At 41.9% G+C, this 19,747-nt stretch overlaps 1 protein-coding gene across 1 annotated transcript in view; it reads right to left on the bottom strand.

Moving 5' to 3' along the window:
• The window catches only part of PATL1 (PAT1 homolog 1, processing body mRNA decay factor), a 29,624-nt gene extending 10,096 nt beyond the window's left edge, over positions 1-19,528 (bottom strand). Inside the window, exons 1-14 of the mRNA XM_055301183.1 lie at positions 19,270-19,528; positions 17,220-17,331; positions 11,100-11,317; positions 10,718-10,798; positions 9,907-10,101; positions 8,883-8,984; positions 8,336-8,425; positions 7,921-8,141; positions 6,592-6,681; positions 3,583-3,763; positions 2,978-3,101; positions 2,438-2,535; positions 1,614-1,673; positions 480-628 (exon numbers count right to left, since the gene is read on the bottom strand). Coding sequence (XP_055157158.1) covers positions 480-628; positions 1,614-1,673; positions 2,438-2,535; positions 2,978-3,101; positions 3,583-3,763; positions 6,592-6,681; positions 7,921-8,141; positions 8,336-8,425; positions 8,883-8,984; positions 9,907-10,101; positions 10,718-10,798; positions 11,100-11,317; positions 17,220-17,331; positions 19,270-19,284 — 1,736 coding nt within the window. The 5' untranslated portion in view covers positions 19,285-19,528. The remainder of the gene's footprint in view (positions 1-479; positions 629-1,613; positions 1,674-2,437; positions 2,536-2,977; positions 3,102-3,582; positions 3,764-6,591; positions 6,682-7,920; positions 8,142-8,335; positions 8,426-8,882; positions 8,985-9,906; positions 10,102-10,717; positions 10,799-11,099; positions 11,318-17,219; positions 17,332-19,269) is intronic.
• Between the last annotated feature and the right edge of the window lie 219 nt (positions 19,529-19,747).

Here is a 19,747-nt window from a genome sequence, read left to right as displayed (position 1 = left end):
GGAGCATGGTCCCCACCGGAAGACTGACTGGCTTCCATAGCATATGAGCATTCTATGGAAATCCCAAGAGAATATAAATGTCTAAACTTTTCATCTCAGTAGAAAAAGACAATGCAAAAATTACAAGGTTGAACCTGCTACAGTAAAGCATAAAGCAAGCACAATCTGTAGGCTCTAACACGGAAACCAAATCTTGTTCTCCACCATATCTCTGCAGTGCCCAGCATAGGCCTTAGCAGGTAGGGAATATACTGGTGATGAATAAATGAATCTGGAAAAAAGATTTTTTTTTTTCCTGGCTGGGAAGGATTATGAAGTGCTTTGTATGACATGGCACTTGAGTTAGGCCAGAAGGATAGACTCTGAGCTTCCCAGGATGGTAAGGAAGGTATCTGAGAGAGAGACATGTAGAAAGCTCAGGTCAGCCGAGTGAGGAGTCTGGCTGGTCTCACATGTCACTCCAAGTGTACAATTCTTACCTGTCTTGTCCAGGCAATTTCCCCCTTAAGTTGTCATACATGCTACAAATTTTGTGCTTTCTTTCATCCGCCAGGGCAGGTCGCTCTTCTTCTAGACTTAGGAGATACCGCCTTTCATAATCCTCCACATCCAGGAGTAAACTATAGGTCTAAGTGAGACACAAAGCAGGCGACAGCATGCTGGGTCAGGATCGGAGTATTTGATAAACAATTTGAGAGTTTAAGACCACCAGGTACAAAGAGTGGAAACAAACTGTAGTAAGACTGAGAGGAAAAAGGTGCTGTTGAATCCAGAAAAACAGAGTGAAAGGACTTAAGGAATTCCTGTTTGTTGTCCCTCCTGACTTCTAACCAGGATGGAACGGACAGTACTTTGAAAACTTTCCAGCAGCAAGAATAGCACTGTAACATAAATGACTTGTATCACTGCTTCAGGTGTGCCTTATATCTATAAACACAGCAATAATTTCAGTCCTGGGTGCACATACTCGTTTCACCTGATGCTCTCCACAACCCGGTCTGAAAAAAGACTATTACTGTCTCCACTGTTGCAGATAAAGAAAATGAGGACAGCACAGAAAGATTAAGTAGCTTGCCTCGAGTCACAGACTCAGAAATGAAGATGATGTGATTTGCAGTGTGGTTGCACATTCTGCGCCCTTCCTCACTGTGCCTATGGCCTTGCAACACTATTATTTATACTTTACAAACTAAGTGCCAAATGAGGACCACATTTTTCTTGGCATCCAGCACAGTGCCCAGCATCCAGGGGATATCCAGTAATACCTGTGAACTGATTTAATTAACTCAATTAATTCACAGGTGGAATGGTATAATTTTTTTCACTTTCTTAGAAAGGTGACCTGACCGCAAACACTTAGCAGTTAACTGAACAAGCTTGGACAAAGACCCAGGACGTGTCACTGTAACTGCAGTGTTCTTTCCACAAGGCCATAGGTGAGGCACAGCACGTCCTTTCTAGTGTGTTCTGGTATACAACAGGCATGTAAGAAGGATATGCTCATTAATTAAAATCACAGCACACCGACTGCTTACTTTTCCACTTCTTGTGTACACATATATTTGACAGTTCCTTATTTGGAACTAACGACAGCAACAAATTCTAAAACTTACTTTCTCAATTATGACAAGGGTTTTTCGTCTCTTGTCCCGAACCTGTTTTTCTTTTGTCTCCTAAAAAAAGACAAGACTATTCAGTGTGAATTCTTTATCTCTGTTAAAAAGACTTTTCTTTTTTTTTAAAGATTTATTTATTCATGATAAGACATAGAGAGAGAGAGAGGGGGGGGGGCAGAGACACAGGAGGAGGGAGAAGCAGGCTCCATGCCGGGAGCCCAACACAGGACTCGATCCTGGGACTCCAGGATCGCGCCCTGGGCCAAAGGCAGGTGCTAAACTGCCAAGCCACCCCGGGATCCCCTAAAAACAATTTTCTAAGTGTGCATAGTTTCATTTGTGACCAGACTGTAAGAGAAACTTACACATTAATAAACAATCTAAACAACCATAATTGGACAAAGGTCATAGAACTGACTGAATTCACCCACAAAGACTACCAAAATGAGTTTACAGATGGATAAAAAGGTAATCGTAGAATGCAGTGAAGATGAAGATAATCACAAGAAAATCTTAAAACACATAGAAAATGGTAATTTTAAAAACTGGAATAAACAGCCAATGCTATTTGTAGCCAGTGACCCAGTGTAAAGACTCCTGCCACCCTGAGTCTGGCCTAGCTGCCTTAAAAAGAAAGGTGTTAGCACTTCAGCCCACCCGCAGGAAACCAGAATGCCAGGATGTGCTGGGGTGCGGTGGAGGAAAGCTCCCAGTTAGACAACAAACAACTCTGTTGTGCCTGATTCCCTCCCACAATGACCCCCAGGGAGTAGGGATGACCTGACCCAGCATTTCTTGAACACAGTTCTGCTGACACTTACATCATCCTCACTCCGCGATGTTACAACGGCATCAATCATTTTTCGGGGGTTATTCACACTGGAGACAGTAAGCTTTCCCAAAGAACCCTCGAACTGCACTGCAAGGACAGAACATTTCCAACAAATAACTTAGCAATGTAGGCAGCTTTCAAAGACCTTTATTCTCTATTCTTTACTCAGAGCCTAACAATTCAGTACAAAAATCTATGTATCTAATGTGATGTTTTACCTAAATCTTTTCCCATTTTTTGGTTGCAAGGATAATTAATAAAAATCTGAAGTATTTCCCATTTATTATAGGGATACTAGAAATTGTAACATGTTTTAAAAAGTTAGGAACCTCAAGCAGTAAAGGATCTACAAGTCTATCTGCTAAACCAAATCATTCTGTACTGCAGTGAAGGCTGACCTCTGCATTTAAGGACAATAAATGAGCTTTGAACATCTCTACAGCCAGTCATCTATACAGTTATTTCTACCTTGCCGTATTTACAGCATGTTGATTTTCTTTTATTATGGGCCAAGGCAAAAGGACCTTACCTGGCTTATAGGCGTGCTCCAGTTTGGCCACCTGAGGAGTAATGAGCTTGGTGCGCTCCTTTTTGGGACCTTCGCCTTGTACTTCTTCAGCAGCTGACAGTTTCTCCAGTTTTTCAAAGTAATTCTACCACAGGAAGAGGAATTCAGTTGCAACACAAGCCCAGAGTACGGCTGCTCTTTATCACTATGTGATTATACTGGTGGCAGCAACAACCTGGACTCTAATTAATATATCGATCCTTAATTTTTGCTAGACAGCTAGAGACATTTACTTCTCAAAAAATCCCAGCCTTCAGAAGAGCCCATCATCAACGGAAATATCTTTAAAGTTAGAGCACCAATAAATCTTCACTGAGAGAACCAGATTATTAATGCTGAAGAGATTTCAAACTCTGGCCCAAAAGGCTCTGTGTGTAAGGAATAAAAGGCATATACAGAAACCTTCTGGTGAATAGGGAGAGGGTCTCCAGCTTAAGAGGACAGAATTTGCTTAGTCAATTCTTACCCTACTGAAAACTAAGTCCAAAGAAAATTCTGTCAGGACTTAAAGCTACCAATATTTCCACAAGTGCCTAACCAGAGTAAGGGATGGAATGGTCATCTACCTGGTAATAGAAATCGTCCAGGTAGGGGTCAGTGCTCTGCAGCTGCATCATCTGGATTTTAGAGACCCAATCCTTCTCTCGCTGCAGCATGAGATTGGCGTAGGGATCCTTTCGGAGATGGTCCTGATGACTGCTCCGGTGACTTCCTCTATCTCCTGCACCATTGAGGCTCCGATGCTGGCTGAAAACAAACACAGGGGCACATTTGCTCTTTAGGCTTTGTAACAATACAGAAACAAGCTGGGCCAGTTAAAAATAAGACTGCACTTTGCTTTTGTCAACAAAGGAGTGAAAAGGGACTGAATCTTAATGGCATCAGAGAAGAAAAAGCTACTCAATGCACGCTGAAGGCAATACACCGGAGAGCTGAGTGCCTCGCCATGTGCTGTGCACTCTCACCGATGGACGTCTGTTTAAGCCCAACAATAACCCTAAGAGGTAGGCAGTTTTATTTTCTCTGCTGAAGACAATACACCAAGGCCCAAGAGATGTGAACATTGGCCAATTTGACTTGCAGTCTATATACTTTTTTAACTTGATGAAAATCATGAAATACTTCAAATACAGAGAAAAGCCCGTAATAAACATTCATTTATCTACCACTCAGACTTAATGAAAAAAAATTTATTTGCCCCTATTTGTCTCAGGGTTTTCAACAATATTAAAGCAACATACTGTTGTACTTAGTTAAGGCCCTCTTGCACCCTATCTGGATCCTGGTTTCCTGCCTCCCTCCCTTCCAAGAGGAACCACTATCCTGACTTTGCATGCACTCCTACTGAAATTTTTTTTTTTAAAGAAGTTTTTGTTTATTTGAGGAAGAGAAAGAGTGTGAGCACACATGAGGCTGCTTGGTGTGTGTGTGTGTGTGTGAAGGGAGGGAGAAGAGAATTCCAGAATCCCAAGCAGACTCCACACTGAGCGCGGCACCTGACGCCAGGCTTGACCGCATAACCGGGAAACCATGACCTGAGCCGAAACCAAGAGTTGGACGCTTAACCAAATGAGCCCTTCAGGAGTCCCTCTCTGCAATGTTTTTAAGACTCATGACTCATGTATGTCTTTAAATATTATACAGTATTATTCCATCTGCCTTTAACTTTTACACAAATAGTACTGGAAATGTAAATCTGCTCTTTGCTTCTTATTCAATGTTATGCTTTTCACCTTTATCTGTGTTGAGAGCATACACAAGTATACACCAACAAGGAGAAGTGGTAGCATGTGGTTCATCCACATTTTCAACCTTATTATTTATTGCCAAATGCTTTACAAGAGGCTAAGGCTAACCAATATTCTTGCCAACAATGAAGTGTCGAGACATTTCATATTTTGCTTGTCTGATGATATAAAATGGTTATTTAATTTTAATCTGTATTTTCCTGATTATAAGCAAGTTTAAAATCTTTGAGTTTCAGGTGTACAATACAATGGTTCAACAGTTCTAAATGTTCTCAGTGCTCATCACCCACCCTCCCCTCTGGTCGCCGACTGTTTGTTCTTTATAATAGTGACGAGTTTTTGTCTTTTCCTCTTTGTTCTTTTGTTTCTTAAATTCCACATATGAGCAAAATCGTATCAGCTTTACTGAGGTATAACTGACAAAGAACTGTGCATATTTAATGTGTACAGTTTTATAAGTCTGGACATGCAAACACTTATTACACCATCACTACACATATGGTAATGGATATATTCAACACCTACCAGAGTTTCTGTATCTCCCATTGTTTTTTTTTTTTGTTTTGTTTTTTGGTGCTAACAACAACACTTCACATGAATGAGATCCATCCTCTTTATGAATTCTCAAACACATAAAACCATATTGTTAACTACAGGTACTAGAAGTTTTATATTTTAACAGTCAAATGTATTAATCTTTTCCTTTATGGTTTATACTTTCAGTGTCTTATTTTAAGAGCCTGTATTTTTTCCCCCTGCAAAAAGTATTTTAGAGGTTCTTTGAAAGTGAGAAGGAATTATACATGTAGAACTATAAAACTGAAGGTTTCTTTCTTTTTTTTTTTTTTTTTAAAGATTTTACTTTATTTATTCATGAGAGACACAGAGAGAGAGAGGCAGAGACACAGGCAGAGGGAGAAGCAGGCTTCCTGCAGGAAGCCTGTTGTGGGACTCGATCCCAGGACTCCAGGACCATGCCCTGGGCTAAAGGCAGGCGCTAAACCGCTGAGCCACCCAGGGATCCCTATAAAACTGAAGGTTAAAGAAACCTCAAAGTTATGTTTAATTTTCTAATTTTCTGTATATGAATGATTATACAATGTCAACTCCATGAAGGCAGGACTTTCACCCATTTTGTTCTTTCAGTCCTCAAAACCTACCACAGTGCTTGAAACACAGCCAGGGCTGCACATATACATGTTTCTCTATTTGTTGAATGAGGATTAAATTATAGGCAAAAATAGAGCAAATGCTGACTTTACATAAGACCGAAATGTAAGGCTAGAGATTATATTCCACGGTTATCTCTGAGCTGAGATGATAAACAAAGACAGTTAACAGTATAGTAAAAACTCGGTAAGGAGTATAAAATGACTTAAAAAATCAGATCTATATTGTATTTCTGATGTATGAGAAACAGATTTATAGAATCTTAGAAATTCGTTGATAAAATCTTGTCATTTATACCTAGTGTATAAGGGCGCCTGTGTGGCTCAGCTGGTTAAACATCTGACTCTAGATTTTGGCTCAGGTCGTGATCTCAGGTTGTGAGATCGAGCCTCATGTTAGGCCCTGTGCTGGGTATGGAGTCTGCTTCAGACTCTGTTTCTCCCTCTGTCCCTCCCCACAACGCTTTCTCTAAAAAAATAATAAAGCTAGTGTATCGAAAACATAAAATGACAGCATATATAATCTTCTTGACCAGTAACATAAACTCAATACTAATTAAGTTTACTTAAAAAGTAAACTAAATCAGTAGCATCTTGCTAAACTGTCAAAATTAAAAGCTGAATTAAGAAACCACCAAGGAGCAGGATGAATACTTACTTTCTGTTCTGTTGCTGTCTCTGATGCAAGAGACGACGGTGTTGTGGATGGAGGTGAGTTGTGTCTGGTCTAAACATGGGGGCCTGAGATCTGAGAAAAACAGGGAAAGGTTTTCAATTCTCTTGTTCTGTGATGTTAAGTTTTAGAGAATGTTGTTGGTACAGGATCACTTCATACACTTGGACTCAGGGAATGTCCAGGTCTATTCTCAGACCTTTCAGAAGAAGACTGCTGTACTTTTTCATGTCCTCTACAAAGACTAATTCTCAACTCCTAAGACAACGATCATAAAATTGGAGTGAATTAGCAGTGAAGCAGTGCAATTATTTTAGTCTTCCTCCTAACTGTAAACAGAAATCTCTTAAAACATTTAATGTGCTTTGTTTCAACTGTTTGGGAATGACACTAAAAATGTATGTGTGATGGTCCATTTATGTCAACTTGGTTATAGGCTATGATGTCCAATTGTTTGGTCAAACACTAGTCTAAATGTTGTAAAGATATTTTGTAGATACGATTAATTAAGAGTTAAGAAAAAAGAGAATCTTTGACAATGTGGGTGGGCCTTACCCACAGTTGAAGGCACTAAGAGTAAAAACTGGTTATTTCCCAGATAAGGAGTTCTGCCTCAAGCCTAGAACACAGAAGTGCTGCCTGAGCTTCTAACCTGCCAGTCTGTCCTACACATTTCACTCAGGACTGCAAATTCAACCCTTATTTCCATTCAGCTGGCCTGCTCTATTGATCTTTTTAGCCATTTCTTAAAATAAATCTTTATTTCAAGATAGATGCGGGTGCACATATACATGTATACTTATATGTATGTGTATATATATGTATCTCATTGGTTCTGTTTCTCTGAGGAATCCTGGTACAATATAAAAGAAAACACAACCTCACTAGGAGCAGGAACTTGAACCCATCGTAAAACCAGGACAGAAGTGACAACTTAGCTCTAACACTGAGGTGAGCTGACTACTCAGCATCGACATCTCTGGTCTCAGCATACAGTAATTCTTAAGCGATAATTCTTAATTGATAAGCACTTTGTGCACCTGTGTGTTTGTAAAAGGGATATAAGGTGAGACCTAAGAAATGTCAGAAAGAATAAAAGAGGTGATTAACTAGTAACATGCAAATTACACATGTAGCACATGACTTTATGGAAATGTTAATTCCCAAGAGTGCCTGGAGACTGTCACACATCTCTGTTTGACAAGTGGAGGATCCAGTAACATCTCAAAACACACCTCTTGCAGACATCTAGGGGCATCCCTAAGAAAGAGCTCTGGGCAACCAACAGGTAAACAGTGGCCTTAGTTTGCACACCTTAGGTTTTGCAGGTGAGGCCCTGGGCCAGGGGAGTGCTGCTGTGGAGGCGGTGGAGCAGCGGGGGGTGCAGCGCTGAAGAAGGCCCGGAAGCCAGGTGCTGGGGGAAGCACCTGCCCCACTCGCCCTTGCAGCAACTTGGGGTTCATGGCAGCTAGCGGACTACCAACAAATCCAGGGACCCGTGCAAACTGGCTGGGAGACATCCGTCCAGGCGGTAGCTAGAAAGAGGGAGAGGATCTCAGATTTAGTTAATCAGCAAGTCCTCTTGCTTTTATCCACAGAGAAGAACTTTGAAAAAATGAAGCAAATAATAAGAGGCAATAGAGACTGATTAACAGCAAAGAGGAATAGCACCTATAAAGGTCAGGAAAGCAAGAGAGCTGTTCATGGGGTGGGTTCATCACAGGCTTACCTGTGCTCCTCCAAGAAGCTGTGCTCTCTGGAGGGGGCTGAGAACGGGAGGAACACTAGGAGGGAAAGGGTGACCCAGTAGGGAAGAGTTCTAAGCAAAAAAAAAAAAGAAAAAAATTATACATTCTGTGAAATAGGTAAATTGATACAATAAAGAAATTCAGTAGGAATGCAGAATAAACTTGGATATTAAAATGCTCAAACTGTAGAGTCAAGCTGTCTATGGAAGGAATACAAAAGAGAGCAATGCTAGAAATCAGGAAGCACTATGATCATGTAACCTGAAGAAGGATGAGGGACTGAAATAGCAGGAAACCAGATGACCATGCCAAGTTTGGATTTTTAAAGATAAAACAAACAAAAAAACCACCTCAGGTATGAAACAACTGAACATGATGTATCATGGCCTCTGACCTGGGGACCATAACATCCAGAAATTCAAGTATGGGAGATTATAAAAACCGCACCTAATTTAGGAGACATCTATATACTAGGAGTGATCAGAAAACATATGCTGCACATTTTCATTGGGATTCAAAGTGACCTACCGGGACACTGCAGAGCTGGTTTGGAGACATCCTCTCGCCATAGGGAGCAGGATAACGCGGTGGCATCGGGGGCCGGACATGGACAGGCTTGGGACACAGGATCTATCAGGACAAACATATACACAACTACACTCAGTGAAGTCAGTTTTTCCTCCACCTACACTCCCTCCCCTCAAGTACTGGTAGACACACACAACTCAACGCAAAGCCCTACTTCTAAACAAATTGCTACAGCTATAGGTTCACATGAGAACCTTTGGTCACTTCCTCTTGTAAACACCAAACAACGTGCCACTTGTAACTGAGGAAGATTTAGCTAATTCTCCAGTTATCCCCACCCTTCCATGCTATCTGAGGGAGGTACCAGCAGATATTCTGACTTGCAAATTCTCTGCAAGAGGATATTATTTTGGTAGCAGCGAGGGAGAAGGAATGATAAGAAAGCTGGAGGATTAACTAAGTCCTATTCTGAAGCCCCTGTGATATGGCCGCCATGCTCAGCTGTTTTGTGATACATTGTGACTCCACCGTTTCATAGAATACTGAGCCTAACTAGGCCATACCAACACCACCCTCCCCCCATACCTTCCAAATTGGCCTTCCTTTTCAGCTGCTGGTTTCAGGTGGAGGAAAGTCTATGGAACAGGACTGCACAGGCTCTAGGGAAAGCAGGGATATCTTAAAGGTAAAAAGGGATGTGGACAATGCTGTGTGTTCCCACTCCCCCCGGCTTTTAGTTACCTCTCTTCCAATGTTGTGGGCAGCCAGCAAAACACTTTGAAAAGGATATATACACTAAATGTGGTTAACTACCCTTTTTCTCCCCCAATGAAAAGGCAGCAGCAACAGGAGCAGCACCAGCAAAGGGCATTAGGGAATGTGTCTCTTATTTGTACTAACTTCTCCTCTTTCTAATCTAATGCCTACCCAAAACTTCCACCCTCCTCCCAGCATTGCCAACTTCCCAAATAATTTTGCCCAGATTCCCAATATCCTGGGCTGAGTGCCTGTTAATGAGAGGTACCTGCTGGTTGAAGCTGGGTACGGCCATCTGCTTAGGTGGGGTGCCTATGGGGACGGCTCTAACAGGAGGACTCCCAATGATAGGCGAAGTTGACCGCCGTGGTAATGCACGCTCAGAAAGGTCTCGATCATCTTCTGGGCCCTGTGGGGGCCTTTGAGGCAGGGCATATTCTAATACAGACACTGTCGGCATTTCCTAATTGAAGAAATGGGTTAAAAAAAAAAATCAAAACAAAACAAATAGAAAATTAGCCCACAGCCAACTTAAAATGTTTTAATACGTACAGATGCCAAAACCATCTTGAGAAATTTTTAAATTTTTTCTTTATTCATGTCCAGTAACATTCCCTTTCCTTGCTGTACAGTCCTCTGAATTTTGATAAATACAGAGATTCATGGATCTACTGCCACGGTCAAGAAACAGAGCAGTTTTGTCACTGCCCAAACCTCTGCTGTAGTGTCCCTCAGCAGTCAACCCCTTCCACTACCTCCAACCACTGTTAAACACCTATCTGTTCTTCATTCCCACGGCTCTACCTAGCAATGACTTCAGGAATTTGGATTATAAGCTAACAAATTTGAATTCTAATGTCTCCTTTTCCACCTTTTCAAAATAAAGCACAGTCAACTGAGCATTGCTGTGGAGGCTGCAAAAGTGTACCATCAACAGGTACAGTTATGAGCACTAGATCAAATAATCAACACAATAATAGCAAATGATAAACACACCAATACACTGTTTCAGTAAGGAAAGGATCCCAACAGGAGATTCCACATACTAGGAATTTGTATAAAGAGAAAATGTTTAATACCTGAGCAAGCAGTGGTCCTCGGATTCGCCTCAGAACTTCAGATCCATCCCAGATGCTGGAATTGAGACTTCCTGGTTGGGGCTAACAAAAAAGGAAAACACATATGCAAAGTCTGGAATACTGAGAGCTTTCTGGGCGATTTAAACTGATTTCGGTGAACAAAGCTCCAAAAGAGTCTCAACTGCTCGAGAAGAGGAAACTACAGTGTTCTAGGATGTACATTATTCCCCACCTTCAACTGCTATGATCAGGAATTATATTAATAGTTTTATATGGAACATGCAAGTTTCTCAGGGTACTAGATGAAACAAAATGGCACAGCTCAATACTTCACCTTAACTACTAGTCTGCTATAGTTCTCAAATCAGAGTAACTTACTCACTTGCAGAACTGGCCTGGTCTGCACTGCTCTCATGATTGCTGGATCTTCTAGCTCATTTTCAATCACCATCTTACTGAGCCTTTCTGCCAGATTCTCCTCATGGTCACCCAACAAGTCCATCTCATCCCTTTCTCCATTGCCTGTTTGTTCATTAACTGCCACTGGCAGTTTCTCTTCCAATTCAGCCAGGCGCTCATGGGCTTCTTGCCAATCATCATCTATAAGGACATCATAAGAAAAAAAACATACTTCATATAGGGACTAAAAGTTTTATGAAATTCTTCAATTAACCAAATGAACTCATGTCAGAATATAGTCAGCTTCCACTTAGAGACATGAAATAAGATTTAAGCTGAGAGGCTTAAATTGAAAGTGGGATTTTTGTGATTAAGCACAAATAACATCACGCCAGAAATAAAATTCAAGCAGTTAGACTGATAGTTTAATACATTATGAATGGCATCCAAACTGTATTCTGAAAACAATTTCTAAACTGGTGATAGGTATGTATACAACAACCCATTGGTTTTGAGATTCTATGATTTATCAGGCAAAAAAGTTAAAACTCTCTGCATTGGCATACAGGTTCTTTTAAATTATAATCATCTTCTTTACAAGATCTCAAATTCATTCATTTCATTCAATGAGTATTTGTTGAGCATATATTATGTGCTAAGTACTGTTTTAGGCACATGGGATAGATCTGTGTATAAAAACATAAAGGTCCCTGGCCTCCTGGAGCATTCCTTCAAGTAGAGAAGAGACAAAAAGTAGACAATAAATGTAATAAGTAAATTCGGTACTATATCAGGAGATGAAATGCTGTAAGAGGACGGAGGAAAAGCAAAGGTTGGAGACTGAGTAGGATGGTCAGAGGGAATGTTTCACTTTGAGGGTGACGTCTGAGCAGAATCAAGAGCCCAATAGATGGCTGTGTGGATTATGTGGGGGAAGAGTGTTCCACACAGAGGACATCCATAGAAAAGGCTTAAGGATGAGTGACGATTGTGAGAGATAGCAAGCACTGTGTTTGGATTGGAATAATCGAGGAGAAGAGTAGAAAAAAATGAGGCCAAATGATGGGAGAGAGCTCCTTCCAGGTCATTCTGATTGAAATGGGGGCCACTGGAGGTTTGATGTGGCTTGACTTTTTGAAAGAAACACTCTGGCTGCTGTATTGAGAACAGATTCAAGAATTGGGGGGGAGGGGCAGGGAAAGGAGCAGAAACATGGAAGCATGGAGGTCTGCCAGATGGCTACTGCAGCACGCCAGGGGAAAGGAGATGGCGATCCAGACCTGGTCCGGTCCTTTTCCATGTTAACAACGTCCCCGCTATTCCTGCACACTACTACACAGTCTGGTGCTGGCACAAGGTTATGTGTTCACACAATATGCCGATGCAGTGTTATTTTTGAGTCCTGCTACAGCACAGGTAAAAGTCAGAACCCCCATCAGCTTCTTTATTTCCATTGCTCCTTATTTCCCTACCTTATTTCCATCGCTCGGTCATCCCAGTGCTCCTCAATCATCCTTCATTCTGCTTCCACTCACTAGTTCGCTCCTTTTGGCATTTAAATTCAGGTGTCTTTCCCTCCTCAGGGAAACTTTCCCTAAAAAATCTTTTCATTTTAATGCTACCTTCACCTCATCTGAACACCAAGACTTTCAAACTCACAATACCCCCATGTATTTGTATATATTTTATTCTTAACTTTAGTTTTGTTCTTTATCCCCTGTAAGCTTCAACAGAAAGGGATAACAGGTAATTCTCCTTATAACATAGAAACACAGAATTCTGCGAGTGTCCTCAATGGCAATCCTTCTCACATCATTCTTCTACATACCTCATTAAAAAAAGATGAAAGAAGAGCTGGAGGCACCATAATAAGAAAAGAAAAAGGTACCCGGTATACACTTAGGGTATAATACATGGTAGCCACTTAAAAAAAAAAAAAAAAAGAAAAAGGATGTAGATTTACTATTTTCTAAGGGACTCAAGTACAACTTGTTAAAATTATCTTTTTTTCCTGCTTACAAAGAAAATACAGGATTATTCAAAATTTAAAACTCACACAAAGATGTAACTTAGAAAGTTCTCCAGAATTCTACAGGTATTTTAAGTTCTCCAAAACGCAAACTATAAAGTTTAACTGGTTTCTTTTTATTTAAGCAATATATCTTGGACAACTTTTCATGTATGCACACATGCACGTAACTACTGATAACATCATCTCATTCTTTTTAATACCTGTATAAGATTTTTTTTTTTAAAGATTTTATTTATTCATTCATGAGAGAGACAGAGACATAGAGGGAGAGGCAGGCTCCTCACAGGGAGCCTGATGCGGGACTCCATCCCCAGACCCAAGATCATGTCCTGAGCCAAAGGCAGATGCTCAACCGCTGAGCCACCCAGATGTCTCCCTGTGTAAGATTCTATTGATACAGAAATTTGGATTATTTCCAATGTAATGATTAATACCATAATGAGCATTATAAATATCTTAACATCTTACACAAGTATTTATTAAGTAAGCTAAGTCCCTTCTGGGATCAGATTATAAACATTTAAAATTTGTTATTTTTATTTCATAGCAATAAGTCATATAACACTACTGATCCAAAAAGCAAGGGTAGACAGAATTCCAGATGTATAATTTTTCATTTATCACCTCCCATACTCATGTTTACTAAGTTTACCAGATCCTACCAAAGATGAATAGTTTATTTGTCCTTAATTTAAAAACACCAGTGAAATAGCTATATTCTGTGAGAATGGTTCTGTTGTGAATTGACTGTTACTGTTGCAAACATGTAAGCAAAGGGATCTATGTCAAAGAATACCCTCATCATTTTAGGTTTTCCTTGCTCTGTGAAAACTCATGTGAAGCAGTATGTCAGAAGATCACACGCCCTTACTATTCAAGGATACTTCACTCGTATCTCTTTCAAATGATCTAAAAATAAAATTACTTAGCTGTGTCAAGGCTTGAGCTTGATCCACAATGGTCGAAATGATAAAGGGTAGGCAAAGGATTACCAGAGAAATGAAGAAAAAGAAGTATTTGCTTTCCTTCAACTAATAATCTATATCCTGATGTGGGTTACTAAGTACCCCCCACCTCCAGCACCTGTCCAGGAATAGTTCTCTATAAACACAAAATGAAAAGGAAGTACAAGTGATTTCATTTTAAGGCAACCTAAGTCCCTAAAGATTATAGTAGCTATCAATAAAGGGGAGGTGGAAAGAATGGGGAGCCCTTCCAAGCAGAAGCAGGAGATCCCCAAAGATTCCTCAAGGACAGTCATAACTGGCAGTTTACCCTGATTGTATTTATAGTTACTTCACCTCTCTCATACTTTCCTTCCTCTTGTTAAAATGAGGGTAATAATAGTATCTATCTCACAGGGTTGTGAGGATTAATAATAAATATAAAACACTTAGAATAGTACCTAATAGATAAGAAGCACTCTGTAAGTGTTAACTTTTATTTTTAGAGAATGAGTTGAGATTACTGTGGCCATTTACTGCTCTTAGATGATGTACATTTTTCCACGCAGAAGGACTAGCGTCTTAAAGAAACATGACATCAGAGCATCAGTAGCAGTCACTTAAAATAACTACTAACAAGTATCATTCAAGACACTCACTGTTGAGTTAAAAGCTATTAAATCCTAACACATGTCAAAGGTCTGATATTTTACCTCTTGGTTTAAAATTCTTTACCCCAGCTCAAACAGCATCTTGTAAAGAAATCCCAGGTTGACAGCAATTTTTAAATTTTAAATCTGTATAATATTTATATCAAGATATTATGGAGAATTAAGTTTTTGTTTTTTAAAGATTTTATATATTTGAGAGAGAGAGCGCATGCGAGTGTGTGAGAGCAGAGGAAGAGGGGCAAGCAGATTCCCCAGTGAGCTGGGAGCCAGGCTTGATCCCAGGACCCTGAGATCACGACCTGTGCCCAAGTCAGATATTCAACTGAAGAATTAAGTTTTTAACTTTAGGGGCACCTGAGTGGCGCAGTTAGGTGGCTCTTGATTTTGGCTCAGGTCATGATCTTAGGGTCCTGAGACTGAGCCCTGCATTGGGCTCTCTGTGCTGACATGGAGCCTGCCTGAGATTCTCTTTCTCTCCCCCTCTCTCTCTGCACCACCCTCCCCCTGCTCTCTCTCTAAAGATTTTAACTTTATAATTCATGTAGATTATACTCTCAAAGATAAGGACTCATATTTGGAAAACTTTTCTCCATCATAAACTTTGTTGACCAAGAAAAGTCTTTCTTAATCACTTATGATCTAGGGCACAAAGTGAGCTGACCATATGCTATTCCATTGCCTTTACTTTTTACTACCTGTTCTTTTATTGGATAACCCTACAGGCTTTTTTGATGTGTGTGTACTTTTCTTTTTTCCATCATATAAAATACAGTCCTGTTCTAATGTCCTTTTAAGGCAATATTCTCCCCAACTTGTGAGGAACATAGAAGCAGAAAAAAATTGTCCACAGCATGCTGAAAGTCAATTGAGAAGAGCTGAAACTATTTCTCTTCCGTCCAGGTTCAGAACTGAGGACATATTAGTATGCCGTCTCATCTTCATATAATATCTATGAATCAATTCCATCAACTTTATTTAATCCTGAGGAATTTGCTAAAAAATGGTGACATTCAGGACAATACTTTAAGAGAAAAGGAGTTGTAGAATCAAGTGCACAATGTCTGTAACTTCTATTGTATCCTGTAGGTTAGACTAAACTAACTTCCAAATACAATTTGCAATTCTCATGAGTTCCTTGCGTTTGCAATTCTATTCTGCAACTCTTTCCCTGTGATCTCCATGGAGAGAGAACAGCATCTTAGATCATGTCATCCTCTTGGAGGCTCTCATCTAAACTATGGCTATGATCCAAAAGGGCTTTGGTTTCCTTCTGTAATCGGCCTTGCTTCTACCTTAAACACTTCTCTTGCTGCTCCGGATAGTGGTAGTTTTAAACTCTACTGTATTTTGTAAACCTTGACTAACAGTACTATACTTTCTCATTTATACCAGTTAACTCAGTGTAAGTTTTAACAAATTTAAGTTGTTCAGGTCTTTGCAAAACGAGTAACCATTATCACGCCTTTAAGACCTCATTTTTCTTTTTAATATTCAACATTTTAAGATTAGTCACTATCATGAAATTTCCTCTTGCAACTTAGCTTTGAATATTCGTTGCAAAGACAGAAATGCTGATTCCAAAGAAATCACACATACTTTACACATCCCAACAGAAACACTGTCATTGCTACTTTTCAATACCAACAGTCAAAAGCAAAAAATTTGCATTGACTCTTACCTATTTTTTTTTTTTTGAAAGCACATTTTATTGGTATACTTGCTCCAGGATCTTTAATTCTTAAATCTTATCATGTAAGCCTGTTCCCTAAGTTTCCCATTTTAGTAATTATAACTCTGAGCCATGTTTAGTCTGGCTCTTTAATTTTTTACCTTTTTCCAACTCCTAAAATTTTTTACCTTTTTCCAACTCCTAAAATATTTATCTATATCCAGGAATAGGAAAATTTCATCTGTGCCCAGCCCTTTTCTAACTTATGAAGACTTCCTATCACCACAATTCTTAGAATGAAATACTTTTTAGTTTATTAAAGATACTATGTAAGCCAATAGCGGGGTCACACAATACATCACTGATTAACTGAATTTTAAAACATATATACCCAAGTCCAAGTTTTCTTTTAGTCTACTAGTTTTCCAAGTTATATATTCCACAAATAAAAACTTCCTTCTTCCAGGATTATTTCAAATCTTCATAAAATGTCTACTTGTCTAACTATTTGCATGCCTTACAGCGTCAACCTAGAACCACAGATAAAACAGCTGGAAGGCACTGGACTCAGGGAACACCCGGTTTTATACATAAATGAGGCAAAACAGGGGCCCAGGGGAGTGAAGCAGATGCTTCCAGTGAAGACTAAACTATTTGAGGCTTCTAAGAATAGAATATTTTGCCAAGTTTTTGAATGTAGTTACTCTTACTAAGACAAATCACTTATACAAGAGAATATTTGAAGAGCAAGAGATCAAGATGACATTACAGGAGAAAGATGTCTTACCAACAGCACCTGACCCAAATGTATCATCATTGAATTGATCAATCTCTTCATCTTCTTCTCCTAAGCCCTGAAATGCATCTTCATCTTCATCCAGGGGACAATCCTCTAAGGACTAAAAAAAAAAGAGAGAGCTTATTAGGTATTTTATTAGGTATTCATGAAGTTCACACCTTCATCTTAAAAAATGCTCATTTTGTCCCTCCAATCATCAAAATAGCTTATGACCTCTTGTAAAGACAGCATTTTTTTTTCTGCCCCAATTTCCCTGACATTGGAAGATGGCAGTATCTTCTTTCAGTTTCTTTTCCCAAACATGCCATTTCTCTATCAAGAATCTAGTGTTTCTTCAAGCAACCAAGAAATTAGGCTCCTTTTTTGACATCACTGGTTAGAAGTAATGACAACTGAAAACGAACACTTTATCATTGAGTTTTATGTATATTTTTCAACAGAAGCATCATGTTACTCATATTCATGTCAACATATCAGCTACTTTATGTCCTTTTACAGCCTTCTCTTCATTTTCCACCCTTTTGTTTTCTGTAGGCCCAAACTCTGAGGATGAAACAGAAAGCTAAATTTTCAACCTCAATTAAGTGAACTCTGGGAAAGCCATGATATGGTGAATTCAAGTTCTGGCTTCATTCTCACAAGAGAATGGCGCAAACTTGGCCAAATCGTATTCTGGTTAACTCGGTAAACACCTCTCGAGTACCTACTGTGTCTCCAGCTCTGTGTTAGGCTCTGAGTGGTAACAAAGGGACAATACCTTAGAGAGTTGTGTGAGGATTAAATGAGGCAAAGATTTGGCAAAAATTGTGGACTGCTGAACGATGGTAGTATCAGAACAATTTAGGTTCCTTCTGTTTTAAGCATTTCCCCTCTCCACTTTAGTTTTCCACTGATTTCTTATTTCTCCAAGTTCTCTTTTGTGTTGGCAACTCTGCCTACTGCACCTCATCATCTCTCTCCACGTTTACATCAAGTCGGTTCGGTCTTGAACCATTCCTATCAAGTACACGTGTCCCCAATTTTCAAAGACTCAGGCCACATATCAATAGGCAGGCTACCTTCTGAAGTAGGCTGTTCCCAAAGGCAAGGTTAGCCCAAGAGGCCATCCTAACCCGGGTTAAGCCCTCCCAAAGTTCCCCAAAGCAGGGGACCCAAAGTTCCCCAAAGCAGGGGACCCAAAGTTCCCCAAAGCAGGCATGCGACTGCCTCCGCAGCAGAGGCAGCTTCCAGCGGCACTGCACTCCCTTCCAAATCACAAAAGACCTGCTTAACCAAATCACTGCTTTTTTAAATTGTGAAGCTTCTCAGCGATCACCTGGAGCAGCCTTCCGTCTACAAATCCAGAAACGTTCTGTCCAGAGACTAGGAGCAGCTCAAGGTCAAAGGGTGAGTTAGTGGCAGGGTCACAGGGCTCCCGACTGTTGCTGCTGCATTCCCGGGATGGTCAGCGAGCCCAGGTCTCCCTCCACTCGCCCCAGAACAACTTCTGCGGGACACGCCCCCTCCCAGTTCGGAGCCCGGTTTGGTAAACAGTCTCGGGCCCCAGGAAAGGGCGAGTCCGGGGCCCCCCTCCCCCCGCCCCGCCCTTGCCCGAGCCTCCGGGTGTATGTGTAACCGGAGGGGAGGGGGTTCCGGGTCCAGGGCGGGAAACGTGTATCTAGGCTTTCCCGGGAGACCCTTCCCGAAGGAGCGCCAGCCGGTGGGTGCAGCGCTCTGCCCTCCGCGGCTCCCGCCGGGGGTGGGGGTGGGGGTGGGGGCGGGGGCTGCTCAGGTCACCGCACTTAACGGGCCCTCCCCACCCCAAAACGGAGGCCAACTCTCCCCAGCCGCAACTGATAGGCGCAGTCCCGCCCCCTGGAGCCGCTCCGCGCCCTCGGACTAAAGCCGCGCGCGACCCCAGGCCCTACGCGCTCCACTCGGTCCCGCGTCCCGCCGCCAGCCGCCCCCCGCCCTCCCCTCCCCTCCCCCCCGGGGCGCGGGGGTGAGAGAGCAGAGGGGGCGCGGGAGGGAGGGGTCACTTCCGGTCGCAAGAGCTCACCTCGTAGCGGAACATTCTTGGGGAGGGGGGTAGGGAGCGGGGAGGGGAGTGGGGGAGGGAGGGAAGAAGCGCTGCCGCCCCGGGCTCCTCCGCGCGCGGGTCCTCCGCCGGCTCGCGACCCCGGGCCGCCGCCGTACGCCGGAGCGTGCGTGGGAACGTGCACAGGCGCGCCTCGGGGAGGGCGGCCCCCGCTCGGCGCCCGGCGCGGCGGCTGCGCGGGGACAGATTTGGCGTCCCGCTTCCTAGTCTCAGCGGCGGGAAGGAGGTCCCGTGGAGAGAGACTGCGCACGCGCCGCCCGTCGGGGGCTTCCTCGCGAGCCGGACTCGCAGCCCCGCCCCCCCCCCCCCCCCCGCCGGCTTGTCAGCGCCCGCCCGGCGCTCAGGCCCGAGTCACGAGTTTTCCGTCACCGACGGGGCGGAGAAAATCTCCTGATTGCCACAGGCTCTGGCTCCGGAGAGCCCCGGGCTGAGCGGGCTG

Source organism: Nyctereutes procyonoides, unplaced genomic scaffold, assembly GCF_905146905.1.
Source record: "Nyctereutes procyonoides isolate TBG_1078 unplaced genomic scaffold, NYPRO_anot_genome, whole genome shotgun sequence".
Taxonomy (NCBI): Eukaryota; Metazoa; Chordata; class Mammalia; order Carnivora; family Canidae; genus Nyctereutes; species Nyctereutes procyonoides.
This window is presented reverse-complemented; position numbering and strand designations above follow the sequence as displayed.